At 35.0% G+C, this 18440-nt stretch overlaps 1 protein-coding gene across 1 annotated transcript in view; it reads right to left on the minus strand.

The window, feature by feature from the left end:
* LOC126819429 (DNA primase large subunit) overlaps nucleotides 1-18275 on the minus strand; it is a 34327-nt gene extending 16052 nt beyond the window's left edge. Inside the window, exons 1-9 of the mRNA XM_050547457.2 lie at nucleotides 18033-18275; nucleotides 17549-17658; nucleotides 16072-16166; nucleotides 14405-14525; nucleotides 13342-13428; nucleotides 10340-10477; nucleotides 7646-7789; nucleotides 5532-5714; nucleotides 4014-4140 (exon numbers count right to left, since the gene is read on the minus strand). Of these exons, the coding sequence (XP_050403414.1) occupies nucleotides 4014-4140; nucleotides 5532-5714; nucleotides 7646-7789; nucleotides 10340-10477; nucleotides 13342-13428; nucleotides 14405-14525; nucleotides 16072-16166; nucleotides 17549-17658; nucleotides 18033-18183 (1156 nt within the window). The 5' untranslated portion in view covers nucleotides 18184-18275. The remainder of the gene's footprint in view (nucleotides 1-4013; nucleotides 4141-5531; nucleotides 5715-7645; nucleotides 7790-10339; nucleotides 10478-13341; nucleotides 13429-14404; nucleotides 14526-16071; nucleotides 16167-17548; nucleotides 17659-18032) is intronic.
* Nucleotides 18276-18440: the final 165 nt, after the last annotated feature.

Genomic DNA, 18440 nt, shown 5'->3' on the forward strand with positions numbered 1-18440 from the left:
AAAGGATAAAAAAATAAAATGAAATATAGATCTGTATTTCAATCAGATTGCAGTAATCCTGAAGCTGGGGGAATCACATCAACTTGAAATTTGTTATCTTGAGTCCAATTTATATTATCATTATTATAAAATGTATACGGTATAGCACCCCTTTCACCAATCTGTTTCACAGAGAATTACGAGTCTAGTAATATTTCTCTGTCAATGATGACTGCCTTAACACGTGCCGTTACAGCACGCGGTGTCAATCATTGGCTGAATGGCGCGTATATTGTTTACATAAGACGTTACTGCTTCGAAGAGAATGCTGCATTTTAGTCATTTTAATACCCATTTACACTAAATAGGAAATAATTTTTACCTACAAATACGTCAAACGCCTTTATTTATTTTTCCAATACATAAAAAAAATGTTTTAGAATTTAATTTGTCGCAGGAAAAAAGTTAATATTACTGGCTCATTAAGCCGCATCGATGTCATCCTTATCATTGATTGTAGCGGCCTAGCAAATATTCACTGCAGATCAGTGTGCCCTTTCACAGATGTGTTCAGGGGCACTTTACAGAGTAACAAAACATACATTCAAAAGTTAAAAACATCAAAAAGATAAAAATACATTTAAATAAACAATTATTTCCTAAAATATATACATGTACAAGAAAGACACTAAAAAGTTAATGGCAATTAAAATTTGTTATATAAGCCTTTAAAAACAAGCCAACAGTGAGGCTGATGTCCCCCGCCAAAATACCAAAATAAATAGATGACACATTAATTTATCGCACATTTATTTTTTTTAAAGTATCAAGCAATCAAACTGATTATCAACTATACACTTAAGTTTCATCACTCTCTATCAAAGTTATCTTGTCCTAAAGCATCAACCAACAAGGCATTGACCTAATCAACACATACACCAAGTTTGAACATTCTAGCTCAATTAGGAAGAGAGTTATCGTGCCCCAAAGTATCAACCAATCAAATTGCTTATCTCTGCTTACCCTAAGCGGAAAATGCTCATCTAATCAAATTGCTTATCTCTGCTTACCCTAAGCGGAAAATGCTCATCTTCGAACTCCATCAAGGCATTGACCTAATCAACACATACACCAAAGTATCAACCAATCAAATTGCTTATCTCTGCTTACCCTAAGCGGAAAATGCTCATCTTCGAACTCCATCAAGGCATTGACCTAATAAACACATACACCAAGTTTGAACATTCTAGCTCAATTAAAAGTTATCGTGTCCCAAAGCATCAACCAATCAAATTGCTTATCTCTGCTTACCCTAAGCGGAAAATGCTCATCTTCGAACTCCATCAAGGCATTGACCTAATCAACACATACACCAAGTTTGAACATTCTAGCCCAATTAGGAAGAGAGTTATCGTGTCCCAAAGCATCAACCAATCAAATTGCTTATCTCTGCTTACCCTAAGCGGAAAATGCTCATCTTCGAACTCCATCAAGGCATTGACCTAATAAACACATACACCAAGTTTGAACATTCTAGCTCAATTAGGAAGAGAGTTATTGTGTCCCAAAAAGTGTGACGGACAGACAGACGGACAGACAGACGGACGAACCCATTTTAATAGTCCCCTGCTTTCTTCGAAAGGCGGGGGACAATAAGAAAGTTTTAGTCTGCTTTTTTAAAAAAATTAATGGTGTCGAAATTTGAATATTAAAAGGTAATTGATTCCATAAAACAGGTGCTTGATAACTAAAAGAACATGCACCATAACTAGATAGGTTTACAGTTTTTTGTTTTAAAAGTAATTTATCAGATGATTGTAGGCCGTAGGGTTCTGCCTGGAGTACATAATTCTAAAAGTTCGGACAAATACTTTGGGGCTAAATTATGAAGTAAAATCTTAAAATCTATTCTATATTTAATGGGCAACTAGTGCAACTGAACGAGAACAGGGGTTATACTTGTATATCTATTTGTTAAGGTTTAGCAGCAGTATTTTGTATTCCTTGGAGTTTAATTAACAGCAGTATTTTGCAATATTCTTTAGCAGCAGTATTTTGTATTCCTTGGAGTTTAATTAACAGCAGTATTTTGCAATATTCTTTAGCAGCAGTATTTTGTATTCGTTGGAATTTATCTAACAGCAGTATTTTGTAATTGTCCGAGTTTGTTTAGCAGCAGTATTTTGTATTCGTTGGAATTTATCTAACAGCAGTATTTTGTAATTGTCCGAGTTTCTTTAGCAGCAATATTTTGTATTCGTTGGGAGTTTATTTAGCAGCAGTATTTTGTATTCGCTGGAGTTTGTTGATAGTTTTAAGGATTAAGCCAGCTACATGTAGTAGTGGGTTAAAATTTTGAAGTCTTGACGTCCCAAGTGAGTTTTTGTGCTATGTATGACAAACCATGTGATTTTATTCCATATATAATTGGACCTTGTTTTATTGTACTGAAGTAATAAATAGCACCCACAAATTATATCATAGTAATATACAACTTTTGTTTTTGTCTCACAATATAAGACCTATCTGAAGATTAGACCAATATATTTTGTTCACACAGAAAAGGTGAATAACACACATTATCGCCAAAATCAACATGCATTATGTGTTGTGTCTGTCAAGACATGACATACATGTAGATATGAAAGAAAGAGAGAGAGAGAGAGAGAGAGAGAGATGGGGTTTAACGTCCACTCGACACAAACTAGGTCCTTTCGGGACTAACATATGGTTTAATTTTATTTCAATAATTCGCTTGCGCGTAGGGGTCTTTAGCAGTGGGAGGAAACCGGAGGACCCGGAGAAAACCCACGAGGTTGGACAGGCGACCCTACTCCTTGTCACGTACAACCGGGGATTCGAAACCACGCCAGTCAACTCAATGACAGACTTTATGATACAGCACGCGCAAACTAACCATTCAGCCATCCAACCCCCCGATATGGATATGAAATAAAATGGGGTTTAACATTTTACTTTTGTGCATCGACTGGGTCAATGAAGACAAAATGAAATGAAATGAAATGGGGTTTAACGTCCTACTGTTCTGCTCCTAACCTGGGCTAATGAAGACGGGCATACGCCATACAGTGTGCTATGAGGGAAATTTTGCCCGGACAGCGGCACTACGGCCTACTCTTATATCGAATTCCAACTGCCAAGGGATCTTTTACGTGCACGCCAATGTGTACACGGGACCTCGGTTTTTCGTCCCATCCGAGCGACTAGACAGCTTTCCTTGTCAGCCCCTCCGTCCTGCATCACTGACAAGGGAGAACCACGCCGGAAAATCTGGATGAACTTTCTGGGCCAATGCAGGGATCGAACACCCAACCTCCAGGCTAGCGAGCCAGCGCCTTACCCACTTAGCCACGTGATCCCCTCAATGAAGACAGGCTTATGAGTGTGCTATGAGTGAACAGTGGCAATTCAGTCGGCTTTTTTTTTTTTTTATTAATTCCAACTGTCAAAGAATCTTTTACGTGCACGCCAATGCGAACACAGGACCTTTTTTTTCATACCATCCAAGCAACTAGACAATGTTCCTTGTCAGGTCCTCCGTCCTGCACAACGGATACAGGGAAACCACGCCTGAAAACCTTGAGGGACCTTCTCGGCCAACACCATCTGGTTAGCCAGCCAACGTCTTACTTAAGCCAGGTTCCCCCTATCACGATTCGTGCTACGAATGAAATCGTGGTTTTAATCGTGGTGATCCTACCAGGTCTTATCGTATATTGTGGTCAGTCGTAGCAATCCTGTTGATCGTATCAAAATGTATCCGAACGTAGCAGATCGTGGAGTCAATAGGGACACCTATCGTAGCGCATAGCCTGATAGTGTGGTTTAGCGTCCACTCCACTTGACACAAACCAGGTAATTTCAGGACTAACATATAGTTCTATTTTATTTCAACAATCCGCTTGCGAGTAGGAGTCTTTAGTAGTGAGAGGAAACCAGAGGACCCGAAGAAAGTCCACGAGGTTTGACAGGCGACCCCACAGATAGATGTATATAATATATGTTTATCTTACCGTGACTGTCTCCTGGTCCTGGTGCATTTGACATTATAATTTTCATACAGCTATACGGTGTATAATCAGCTCGCTTACCCTCTTTACCATAATTATGACGTATATTATACGCATATTGTTTATCAAACTACAAAATAAATATTTAAAAATAAGGTTGCCAGGCAACAAAACAAATATTTAAAAATAGTGTTGCCAGGCAACAAAATATACATCCATAGCATCTAAATCGTTCTATCTATCCATAAATTTTGTAAGATCATAAATCTTTTTACTGTACTGTATGATATTGTTAAACAAAAATAAAAATGGTTGGAGTGCCCAAGTTTAAATTTGTCGTTGATTCCATAAAGTAGTTAGGTTTTAGAACTTTAAATACTGTGTAATTCAACATGCCGCTTGAGGGGTTTAATATGATATGGGTACGGAATAGTACCAAATAGTTTATTTGTATGAGAGTCAAGATTTGGGTTATAAACTTACATATGAAGTTTCAACAAAATCGGATAAAAAATTGTGACCTCTTTAGGGGCCACAACCTTGAAATACCATATTTTTACACTATTTGAGAAAGAGGGACGGCCATTTTGTCTGTCAGTTTTGGGCCGATTTTCATGAAATTTGTACTCAGCCGTCCTTAGGGTGTAACGGTGATAAATAATACGTTTTTTTAAATCAGATAAAAATTATGACCTCTATAGGGTCCACAAGCTAAAAACGCAATTTTTTGTACAATCATGGGCCATAATTCAGGAAGTTACGGTCCGATATGCGTGAATATCGGAAGGAACCGAGATCTTTGGGTTATAAACTTACATTTCAAGTTTCAACAAAATTGGATAAAAATTGTGACCACTATAGGGTCAACAACCTTGATATACCATATTTTTACGCTATTTGAGAAAGAACGGCAGCGATTTTGTCTGACAGTTTTGGGCCGATTTTCAAGAAATTAGAACTCAGCCGACCTTAGGGTTTAACGGTGATATAATAATACATTTTTTTAAATCGGATAAAAATTATGACCTCTATAGGGTCCACATTCCACAAGCTAAAAACGCGATTTTTCGTACAATCAGGGGCCATAATTCAGGAAGTTACGTTCCGATATGCGCGAATATCGAAAGGAACTGAGATCTTTGGGTTATAATCATACATTTCAAGTTTGAACTAAATTGGATAAAAATTGTGACCTCTACAGTTGATTTTTCGTACAATAGTCCATGAAGTTACAGTCCGATACATGCCAATATCGAAAGGAACCGAGATCTTAGGGTGATAAACCTATATTTCAAGTTTCATTGAAATCGGATAAAAATTGTGACCTGTAGACTGTTCACAAACAATTGTGGACGGACGTCCAGGCGGACGGATAGGGGCGACGACAATATACGTCCACATGAAATTGTGGGCGTATAAAAATTAAAGATTTTCCGATCGACTGACCTATTTTGGGGGACCAAGAATCAGTAAACACAGGTATTTTTTTTATTTAAAAATTTCAAAACAAAGATAACAAACCTTGTCTCCATCTATCAATTTAACAAATTCTATTTTCCAGAACTTCAAGGCTTCTTCTAATGACATTCCTATACCTTTGAGAAAAAGGCCATACTGCATACGACCTCCATGTTTTAAATGATGTTCTCTCTTTAAAACTTGGTGTAAATGTTGCATACATAATGGAAATGATTTCTTGGATAGCTGAAATTTGTAAATAAAAATATATTAGAACTGAAGGAGGACCGCACTGCTTGCAAAAAAACCCTGATAAGACAAACTTGCGGATTAGATAACCTACACAGATATTGCCAGAAATAAACAACAAATTTTAAACCAAATCAATAAATCCAGGGGTCAGCCATAGGCGTTCACAGTATTGCACAGTCTTGGGTCTGTAATGATACAGGCTTCAGTCAAAATGAAAAACATTATAACATCATCTCTAGGAAGGAATAGTAGTTTAATTCAATGTTCAGATATTAATATATCTCAAACATTACCTTAATATCACTTAAAGATTGAAACAGATGGATAATAAACATTGGAGAGAGAGAGACCCTACCAGTTGACTCAATGACAGACTTTATGATACAGCGCGCATGCGCTAACCATTTAGCCATCCAAGCCCCCTATAGGATAAATAATACATCGACTAGTATAAGCAGAGGACTGAGAGAAAAGTTTTCAATTCAAGAAATTTGTGTTATAAAATTTTACAAAGTGGTAAGAATTGCTAAATACCGAAAACAAAGAGTTATCAAGAATGTACTCAGAATGTATGGGGGTACCCTGAACAAAGCATACTAAAAAAATTAATTAATCTTAAAAGAGGACACTAAACAATTTCTAGAAATCAAGCATTATTCCACAAAAAATATTATTAAAAAAAACTATTTCCTACTCTCAGAAGTTAATTACAACGTCACTCAGAACAACAATCTCTAGAAATCAAGCATTATTCCCCCGAAAAAATATTATTGAAAACAAAGTATTACCCTCAGAAGTTAATCACAACGTCAGTCAGAACAACAATTAATTTGACATATAATAACTTGAGAAAACATTACTGACAACATCGCGGAGAATAAAGATTAATTTGACATAATAACGCGATAAATGTTACTCTGAATACAGATTAATAATACCTTATTATTAGACATAATAATCAAACAGAGAGCTTAAAAGATTTTCAATTATTTGGGGGAAAATAAAATTAAAAACAAAATTAGACATTCGATTATTTACTTCTAGTGCACACCCACAGCTATTTTACAATTATCGTTGGAATTAAAGAGGCATTATGCAAGAGCTAAATCTACCTATTTTAGGTCTTTCTTTATGCGTTAAATGTTATATAAATTATTAATTAGATATTTATTAAAGATACATTATGTAAGATTTAGATAAAGAGCTAACCATTCTTGCAATAATAGTTCGAAAACAGATAATGTAAAATGAATAATTTGAAAATTTCATTCAAATTACTTTATTGCTAGCAAAGATATTAGCCTTTGAAGGTTTGATGAAATATGTGCAATAATTTCAACCACCGTACTGGTTGTTCGAAGCTAATTCTTGCTCCTCCCTTTTTAAATTAAATCAAAATATGGCTGAATCATTCTAATCTATTTCATATCAGAGAAATCTAATGCCATTGAGAGTTGATTATGGCCTGGATCAGTTAATTAATGTTTAATTAATAATTTAGAAAACATTTCAGGCCTAAAGAAAGACCTGCAATAGGCAGATTTAGCTCTTGCATAATGTATGTTTAAGTTACCAAGACCATAATCAACTCTTGAAGACCATCGGATGAACTCAAGATTTTGAACAGATTTAAATACCATTGACAGATAATGATTTAATTCAAAAATGGATAATCAAGATGATTATTTTCTTAATAACAGTAGCAATGACAATCGAGATGACACTGATCTTCTAGCGGCAATAACTGGGCTCAGAATAAAGTAATTTGAATGAAATTTTCAACCTATTCCCTATTGCATTATCTATTTATGAGCTATTATAGCAAGAACGATCAGCTCTTTATCTGAATATTACATAATGTATCTTTAATCAAAGGTTGTTTTTTAAAAAGTCAGATTATTTGGAATAAAGAATTGCTTACTGACCACTTCAATCATATCTGCTGTAATCTGACCTGCAGACGGCTTTTTATTCGTATAATCTTGACCCAGATATCTCTTACTTAAACCACATAACATCGGCAATAAACGTTCATCTTCTTCTAAATGTGGTAAGGCTCTCGATGTTTGCTGAAAATAATTAACAATCCACCAAAACCTTATTATTTGTAATTTAAAGTGAGACATTAAGTAAAATATTGCCACTGCCTGGGTAAAAATCTTTAAAAAACTTAAAGGGTGTATGGCTCTATTTTTTGGAACCTTGAAATAGACAAAAAAGGTTCTAAAAATCAGATATTAAGTACGTAAAGTGGTTTATATTCAATTTTTGAAAAAATATTGTAATTTCTAATCAATTATGTTCGGTGAAATATGTAAACAGTTCAAATTGAACAACAGCTGTTTGCGTCTGCTAAGTGCATTCTACGCGTTTTCTAAATTATTATTTTGACATTTACTAATTACTTCCACATTGTGTTGTAGGATGTGTTTTTATTTGTTCATTACAAAATGACACCCAAAACTAGAGGGTACACGACTCATGTACTGATTATAAAATGTTAATTGTGTCTTAAAATATTGGATATTAGGATCCAATAGTTTTTACAGCAAGATAACAACATCAATATTGATTGAAATTGATCAATATTGAATTCTAATTCGTGTTTTTAATTTCAAATATTATGGAAAATATTGAGTTAGAGACTTAGCTCCTTTAAATTACAGATATACCACATACATGTGAATTTCGAAGAAATCATCACATGACTCCCAATATTTTCCGCCATCGTAAATAAAAACTGCACGATTTGTACAATCCCCATAACATTATTTTAAGTAGTGATTTGCCAACATTAAAGGATAACGTCACATATTCATTTTAAACATCCTTATTTATGTTACTATCACAATGCACAGAACTTTACCAAGACAGTGCCTTTAAGCTGCAGATAGGCCCGTTTAGTTAAATATCAAGCTTGGAGCCTGGAAAAACAATAAATACATCTTTCCAGGCTTCATCCCTCATCCAGACGCTTTATTCAGGAACATGGTTTATTGTAATATTCAATTTTAAACAAAGAACCCAAAATATCAACGTAGATAATCTCTGAATAATGCTGAACAGAATTTAACCATTTTTTAACTGATATTCCTTTTAAAGATTTTACTTTCACTGTAACACGGGTATCATTTAATCTTGTGTATTTAGCACTTATTTCTTTCACGTTCATTCAATATCAAATCTTTGTTTAAAAATTCATAAAAATCGTTTAAAATCATCAATAATCATCTAATTGGTACTTGTGTCCAATTTAAAGCTGACCATTCAATTTTGATAACGAGTGTCCAATTTACAAGTTTTTAATTTCTCAATCACTGTTAAAAAATAAACAACCCAATTGAATATTGATTAATTTGTGAACAGTGGTCAGGAGATTAAATACTTGTAAATTGAACGCTCATTATCAAAATTAATCAGTCAGCTTTACTGGACACAAGTACAAATTAGATGATTTGGGGTGACTTTAAATGATTTTTACGAATTTTTAAAGATGGGTTCCCGCGTACAAACTGGGTGATTTAATGGTATATATGGACTAAAAACATAGCTTCAAATCCTTCTCAAACATCGTAATTGCGAAGGAATGTCCTGCTATAAAAATTCGATCAAGCAAGGTCATGTTTACGTCACGCGACTACCTCTCTTGGAAGTCAGAGGAGAATTCATTGCATACATAAGACGATGTTGCCTTTAATCGCTTACTATTTATTACAAATATCGAATCCTAATTAAATTCTCGGATTATCCACTACCCGCGTCTTTTTTATCTCAGAAAGTGTTGTACGTCTAACTCTTCATAAAGTTTATCAACTTGTACATCAAGTGCTCGATGTTCGCGTGTGACCTTTGACATCACGCGTGCAGAAATTCCTAATCGTCGGGCTGTTGATTAGGGGAACCCTTACATTTTTGTCCCGTATAGGCTCCATGAGTGTTTTTCTGGGAATCCAGTATTTTTCTAGTAAGATTGGATATCTCTACTTTCCATATATATAAAAATTACCACACTTTTTTGGGAAATAACCACCCGATAAATACTTTTCTGGGAACCCATCTTTAAACAAAATTTGATATTAAACGAATGTGAAAGAAATTATGCTAGATACACAAGATTAAATGATACCCGGATTACAGTGTTTCACAACATTTTAGTTTGGAAGGGATTAAAAATATCGCAAATCATGATCGGTGGCTTTAAATTCAATTGAAGAGTCCAGAGGAAGAACGATTTAAATCACATTTTTGTCTTTTGGACGAGAATGCTCGATGAGAAAAGAGCAACGAGTGGGTGTAATTACAACTTCAAAATGATGTTTAATACGAATCATTATTACCAGTACAACAACTGACTTCCACTTTTCAGCCAAATTATAGACAAATAAAGGGTAAGATGGACTTGTATTTGTCCGGCGGGGGGGGGGGGGGGCCATTTCAGAAGGGCCTTGGTTCGATGTGACTCCGATCGTTTTTACCTGTAATTGATTGTTCCACAGAAAGCTTATACAATTTGCTACCAGATGGCGCCATTAACTGGGGTTCATTGAAAAAGTCACTTAGATTGTTCTTCCCCGGGGTTCTTCAAATATAAAATCAAATCGATATATAAAGAAACTTACAGATAAAGCCTTGGAGAGTTTAGCTCTATATACAGACAGTAATATAGATATCAAATCATCTCGTACAACATACGCATAACCTCCCTTTAAATATACTTTACGTGATTTCACCAAATCTAACGCATCTGTGAAATAAACCTGAAAAAAAATAAACATATCGTTGAGGAGAAATATCACACAGGACTACGTACTAAAATAGTATGAGAAGGAGAACGGCACGGACAATATACACATAATCAAACAGACAGCCAGGAGACAAACCCAAGGACAACACACTTAAACAAAAAGCCAGGAGACAAACCCAAGGACAACACACACATAAAAAAACAGAAACCCAGGAGACGAACCCAAGGACAACACACACATAAACAAACAGAAACCCAGGAAACAAACCCAAGAAATCGCATAAACTATAAAAGTGGATAAAGAGACAGCATCTCTGAAACTATGGTAGCTCAGTTACTATATCGTTGGCTTACCAACCAAAATGAAATGAAATGAAATGGGGTTTAACGTCCTACTGTTTTGCTCCTAAACTGGGCTAATGAAGACGGGCATACGCCATACAGTGTGCTATGAGGGAAATTTTGCCCGGGCAGCGGCGCTACGGCCTACTCTTATATCGAATTACAACTGTCAATGGATCTTTTACGTGCACGCCAATTTGTACACGGAACCTCGATTTTTCGTCCCATTCGAACGACTAGACAGCTGTCCTTGTCAGGCACTCCGTCCTGCATCACTGACAAGGGGAAACCACGGTGGTAAATCTTAATGAACTTTCTCGGCCAATGCAGGGATCGAACACCCGACCTCCAGGCTAGCGAGCCAGCATCTTACCCACTTAGCCACCTGATCCCCCCACCGACAAGGGAAAACCATGCTGGAAAATCACAATGAACCAGGATCAATCATGGAACCTCCAGGTTAGTGAGCCAACCTCTAACTCACTGAGTCTCCCACACTGATCAGCAGTTAATATTTGCTAGGTCACTATAATCACTGATAAGGAAGACATTGATGCGACTTAATGAGTCTCAAATAATGATCTCAATTAATGATACATTTTCAAACAACAATGACATCTTATACAGAGTACCCCAGGGCTCTGTTCTTAGACCCATTCTATTTACACTAGACACTTCTCCGCTCGGCAAATTAGTTCGGGGTCATGGCTTAGACTATCAGCTGTATGCAGATGATACCCAAATTTATATTGTTTTTAAACCATCTATAACAAATGATTTTAATAACAAAAATGACAAACTAGAAACTTGTATAATTGACATAAAAAAATGGATATAGGAACAAATACTAATCTAAGTAAAATATCTGATTGTAAATCCATATCAATTGCTCAGTCTGTTATTTTACCTGTTAATTCTGCAAGAAATATTGGTGTTATCTTTGACAAAAACATAAACATGATTAGTCAAATTAATAATGTATGTAAAAGCTGCTATTTCCACATTTACAATATAGGTAAAATTAGAAAATATATTTCACTAGATGCAACTAAATCACTTGTTCATGCTTTTATAACTTCTAGGCTTGATAATTTTAATTCTCTCCTTGCTGGTCTTCTTGTAAAACACCTAGATAAACTTCAAAATTGTGCTGCCAGATTGATAACTCCAATTTTTGCTTCTTTACAATGGTTACCCATTAAGTACCGCATTAATTTTAAAATACTTTTAATGACACTTCACCCTCTTATATAAAAGATTTAATCACTGTATATACGCCAACTAGATGTTTGAAGTCATCTAGTGACCCCTTTCTCCTTAAACCCATCTCTGTAAATCTTTCTTCTTTCGGAGAATGATCCTTCTCTTTCCAGGCACCGAGACTCTGGAATAAGCTCCCTTTTTTCATAAGGTCAGCAAAATCTATTACAATATTCAAGCAATCACTAAAAACACATTTTTATACACAGGCTTTTAGTTAAAAAGATTCTATATATCTTGCATTTTATCATATGATTATGTCATTCTCTATATGTATGTAATTTTATCATTTAGACATTTATGTACATTTGAATTTTATATTGATTCAATTTATGTTTTTGTAAAGCGCCTCTGAGCATTGCTCTGCAGTGGAAGACGAGCACTGTATAAATATTGTTTTAATAATAATAATTAATAATAATAAAAATATTAACTTTTTTCCACCGACAAATTAAATTCTAAAACATTTTTTTGATGTATTAGAAAATTAAATAAAGACGTTTGATGTATTTGTAGGTAAAAATTATTTCCTATTTAGTGTAAATGGGTATGAAAATGACTAAAAGGCATCATTCTGCCCAAAGCAGTAACGTCTTATGTAAACAATTAACGTGCCATTCAGCCAATGATTGACGCCGCATGCTGTAACAGCACGTGTTAAAGGCAGTCATCTTTTACAGAGAAAACTTGTAATTCTCTGTGAAACAGATTATGAGTCTCCAAGTTAATGAACAATAACGAGAAACTATCAAATAATCTTCTTACACTATGGCCAATCTGATTAAAATACAGATCTATATTTCATTTTGTTTTTTATACTTTCAATGGCCTACATGAAGATCTGACTGAGAGGTCCCATCAGAGGTCATACAAGTGGCTTTTGACCCTATGACGTCAGACATTGATTAACCAATCAGCGTTGAAGTTTCTAGTGGTTTACCCACAGTTCCCTGTACCAAACGGCAAGAACTCGCCGAAACAGACCGTTTCATTGGCTAATCCTTCACATCATCCAGAACACGTCAATGATAGCAACTCTTCCAAACCCTAGTGTAGTAAAGACAAGTAAAACGAAATTTTGAACTATAAAAAAAACGAAATGAAATTGGATCTGTGTTTTAATCAGATTGCAACATCACATAAACAATTAGAGATATCTTTATGAAACTTTTCACAAATCTACCTATTATAATAGTTGTGTCTTTTGTTAAACAGAAATATCTTGGATTTAATAATTCTTGTATTTCCATGGAAACAAATTTGTCTAAGTCTAACCTTAAAGAAATCAGCAGTAGAAACGTGACCTGAACTAATAGAATAGGCTAATTCTCCACTTATCTTCTCTTTTTCTTCATTAGGTATCTAAAAAAAAATACATTTCAATAATTAAATTCCACAAAAATCCATTAATCGATACTACATCACATTGTTTGCACAAATTCAAATAATTTTTAACAGGCTGGATATTACACCTCATGATAATAATGATTTAGTATAAAGAAACAAACTAATTTGAGCCAATTACAATAGCTTGCCTAAATCCAAATAAAATCAAAAGTCTCATTAAACATGCATTATGTAAGAGCTAAATCTGCCAATTGCAGGTCTTTCTTTAGGCCTTAAATGTTATCAAAATTATTAATTAGACATTTATTAACTTATCCAGACCATAATCAACTCTTGATGCCATTGCTAGCCTGCGATATTTACTGGATTAGGATCCGATCTAAGGCCCAAAATTCAATTGCTAAACTCTCGGTTCAGAGTGGATCAATTTGACTGAAATTTTCAGCAAATTCTCTTTACATTATCTAGTTTTTAACTGTTATAGTGAGGAATACCAACTCTTTATCTAATCTCCCATAATGTATCTTTAAGTTAAATAACATTTTTTCTTAATTTAATCTTTGTTGAAAATTATATGGCACATCTTAAGTCATATGTATTATATTTGACACAAGGAGAGGGAGAGAGAAATGGGGTTTAACGTCCACTTGACACAAACTAGGTCATTTCATGACTAACAAATGGTTTAATTTTATTTCATTAATTCGCATGCGCACAGAGGTCATTAGCAGTGGGAGGAAACTGGAGAAAACCCACGAGGTTGGACAAGCGACCCTACTCCTTGTCACGTACAAGCGGGAAATCGAAACCACGCCACTAGACTCAATGACAGACTTGATGATGCAACTCGCACTTGTTAATCATTCGGCCACCCAACCCCTCTGTGAACAGTTAATATAGTTTCTGATAAATATGATTTTTCAGTTAAACATTTCTTCAACCATCTGCAGATTTCAAAGTTTGTAATATATAAATCAAAGTTTTAACTTACTGGTGTATAATCAAGATTATTTAAAATCAGGAATTCTTGGCTACCCTGAATACTTTCATTTTGGAACCGGTATCGAAATAAATCTAATTCTTGTTGTAAAAACCAGCGACGCAGTTCCTCACTAAAATGAAAGATGATTTAAATCATAATATACTTAAAACGTGAAATTTTCAATTCTAAAACAAAATTTTCAATTCTAAAACAAAATTTTAACATCAAAGACACAAACAAAATTTTAACATCAAAGACACAAACAAAACTTTAACATCAAAGGCCAGTTAAATGGAATTCAATTACATGATCATGATCAAGAGAGAGAGAGAGAGAGAGAGAGAGAGAGAGAGAGAGAGAGATTTGATATTAAACGAATGTGAAAGAAATTAGTGCTAGATAAACAAGATTAAACGATACCTGGGTTACAGTGTATGGTTCAATTTTATTTCAATAATTCTCTTGGGCGTACAGGACTTTAGCAGTGGGAGGAAACAGGACCCGGAGAAAATCCACGAGGTTGGACAGGCAACCCTACTCCTTGTCACGTACAACCGGGGAATCAAAACCATGCCAGTTGACTCAATGACAGACCTTATGATGCAACGTGCTAACTATTCGGCCATCCAACTCCCCATCTTACTTCAGAATGTTAGATTTTGCATGAGTTTACTGTGTTCCTGCACATATGGAACAACCATTATACATGTAGTAGATTTTTAGCCCATCTTACTTCTGAATGTTCTCGTTGTTAGGCTTTGCTTATGTTTACTCACTACATGTTGTTTTCATGTAGTGCGGTCCTCCTGCACATATACGCTCATATATGGCGCGACCTTTCAACTATATATTGTTCTCTTACCATTTCCATGCACAACCTTTCAACTAGTGTTCTTTTACAATTTTCAAGCACAAGCATCATCTGTGCTTCAAAACTTTAAGAGAACACTTGATGAAAAGTTGCACCATACAAGAATGTAGGGAAATGAAATGGGGTTTAACGTCCTACTGTTTTGCTCCGAACTGGGTTAATAAAGACGGGCATACGCCATACAGTGTGCTATGAGGGAAATTTTGCCCCCGGACAGCGGCACTACGGCCTACTCTTACATCGAATTCCAACTGTCAAGGGATCTTTTACGTGCACGCCAATGTGTACACGGGACCTTGGTTTTTCGTCTCATCCGAATGACTAGACAGCTGTCCCTGTCAGGCCCTCTGCCCTGCATCACTGACAAGGGGGAACCACGCCGGAAAATCGGGATGAACTTTTTCGGCCAATGCAGTAGGCCTACAATAAATCAGTGATTGTATCCGATATAAATAATCTTTATGATGTTCATGTTATTAAATAATCACTAAATGCAAACCAACGATTCAAATCTTTAATATGCTTATACATATATCTGTTTTCTGAAAGTTGCTTTAATAACACTTCACAGATGATAACACATCGTCACAAATTAAACGTTGATAATGTGAATGTGTTCAATCGCTAAATGTCACTCAATGATTAAAATCTTTAACATGTTTATAATTTATACATAAAATATATAATCTGTTTTCTAAAAGTTTTTTTAATCCTTTTTCAAAGAGGGCCAACTTATCCTCTCAAATCAAAACCTTGGTAATTTTTCTTTAATTCTAAATCTGATGACATAAAGAAAAGAACTTACGATCTACAATATGCTAATCTCAGTATAAAGTGAGAAATATGATCCAGTTTTCTTCCATAAATATCATCTTCTGTTAAATTCTCCTTTCCTGATGTCTACAACATAAAATAAGATAATCGTTTTAAAGTAAATAAAATGAAATGGGGTTTAACGTCTTACTATTCTGCTCCGACTGGGCTAATGAAGACTGGCATACACCCTACAGTGTGCTATGAGGGAAATTTTGCCCGGACAGCGGCACTACGGCCTACTCTTATATTGAATTCCAGCTGTCAAGGGATCTTTAACGTGCACTCTACTAATGTGTACACAGGACCCGTTTCTCGTCCTTGCCAGGCTCTCTGTCCTGCACCACTGATAAGGGGAAACCACGCCAGGAAACCTTGATGAACTTTCTCAACCAAAGTTGTTCTTGGAAGTTACGAAATAGGTACCGTTACATGTACCATTTGCAAACAAGAAGCAAATATATTTACCACTACGTTTTAAAAGCTAACAAATTAAAGTTACAATTTCATATTTTTAAGTTATATTTTTAAAATGTATTAAAATAAAGCCCTAAAAAAGATGGTATCTATAAACAGTCCTACCTTGTTACACTAGGGACCGGGTATCATTCAGATTTGATGAAAAAAGGAAAGAAACTGAGCTTACCATCTATAATCTAATACACATATTCAGTTAATAGATCGCCATGCAGAAAGTGTTAAATACCATCAAGATTCATCAAATAACGCCCAGTTTGTGCTACCGTTTAGTTTGACATCGGTTGTCTAGTTTATGAAACTAAATGGTCATAAACTGGACCAATACCATCAAGATTCATCAAATAACGCCCAGTTTGTGCTACCGTTTAGTTTGACATCGGTTGTCTAGTTTATGAAACTAAATGGTCATAAACTGGACCAATATCAAAACTAAACTAAATGGTCATAAACTAGATGACCGATGTCAAAACTAAATGGTGTTTCTTAAACTAATCGGTAGCACAAACTGGGCGTTATTTGATGAATCTTGATGGTATTTAATACTTTCTGCATGGCAATCTATTAACTGAATATGTGTATTAGATTATAGATGGTAAGCTCAGTTTCTTTCCTTTTTTCATCAAATCTGAATTATACCCTTCCCTAGTGTTAAAGAATAATCCTATTAATCCTATAATTCACTATTGCCAGTTGAGAAATTGGCAAAAATATCATTTTCAACTTCAAATTCAAACGTTTGAAGATAGCTATTCCATTGTGGGGAATAGGAAAACAAGGGAAGTAATTGGGAGGTAATTGTGTTATTATTTCCGGTGTGAGAAAGATAACCTATGATTGTATAATAGTGAGTTGACAACCTATAGAAATAATTATGTTTTGACTTTCTTAAAAAATATGAAATTGTAACTTTAAATGTATGATTTAAGGCTACGGCCAGCTAGAGTAATGATACTAACAGATATCAAGACACTGATTTAATTTATACTCACCTTTAAAATATTCCTCAATTTAGTTTTTCTTATTTCCTTATGAAGAAGATCATTATAAGCTTCCGTACCACGAATATGTTTAATACCTGCTGTCTCACATGCCTTCAGAACTGAAATAATATAATAATAATAAAGACATAAAGATAGATTAGGCTACCCCAGTATTAATGTAAACCATTCACTATCAAGGGGGTTGGATGGCCGAACCGTTAGCACGTGCACGCGCTGCATCATTAGGTCTGTCATTGAGTCAAGTGGCATGGTTCCGATTCCCCGGTATGTGACAAGGAGTGAGTACTAGAGTAGGGTCACCTGTCCAACCTTGTGAGTTTTCTCTGGGTCCTCCGGTTTCCTCCCACTGCTAAAGACCCCTATGTGCAAGCGAATTACTGAAATAAAATTGAACCATGTGTTAGTCCCGAAATGACCTAGTTTGTGTCAAGTGGACGTTAATTAATTTAAACCCCATTATTAAGTCTCTCACCTTTCAATCGCTCTACAGCAAACTCTTCAAATTCTTGTAAAGAAATCGTTTCAGTTGGTGGAACAGAATAAAACTGGAGGACATGTGGATATTGCTCTGCTCCATCGAATTTTTTCCTTTTGTGTGATTTTACCCTTGTTCTAATGTCCATTTTTGTGATTAATCTCAGAAATTGACAAAATTCAACATAAATCTCCCGCCAAATTAAATGCGTCTAAAATCTCGATATGGATATCCGTGTCTGTTTTCATGTAAAATTGAAGAAAAGAGCGACTTTAATGATACAAATGAATGACAATATATTGGATATTATGTTGTACTGTTTATAATTTCTACAAAAAGGATAAATATAGTGATATGAAATAAATAAATCTTTAAAGAGAAGATCCAAATCCCCAAATATAAACA

This window comes from Patella vulgata, chromosome 4 (assembly GCF_932274485.2).
Source record: "Patella vulgata chromosome 4, xgPatVulg1.2, whole genome shotgun sequence".
Taxonomy (NCBI): Eukaryota; Metazoa; Mollusca; class Gastropoda; family Patellidae; genus Patella; species Patella vulgata.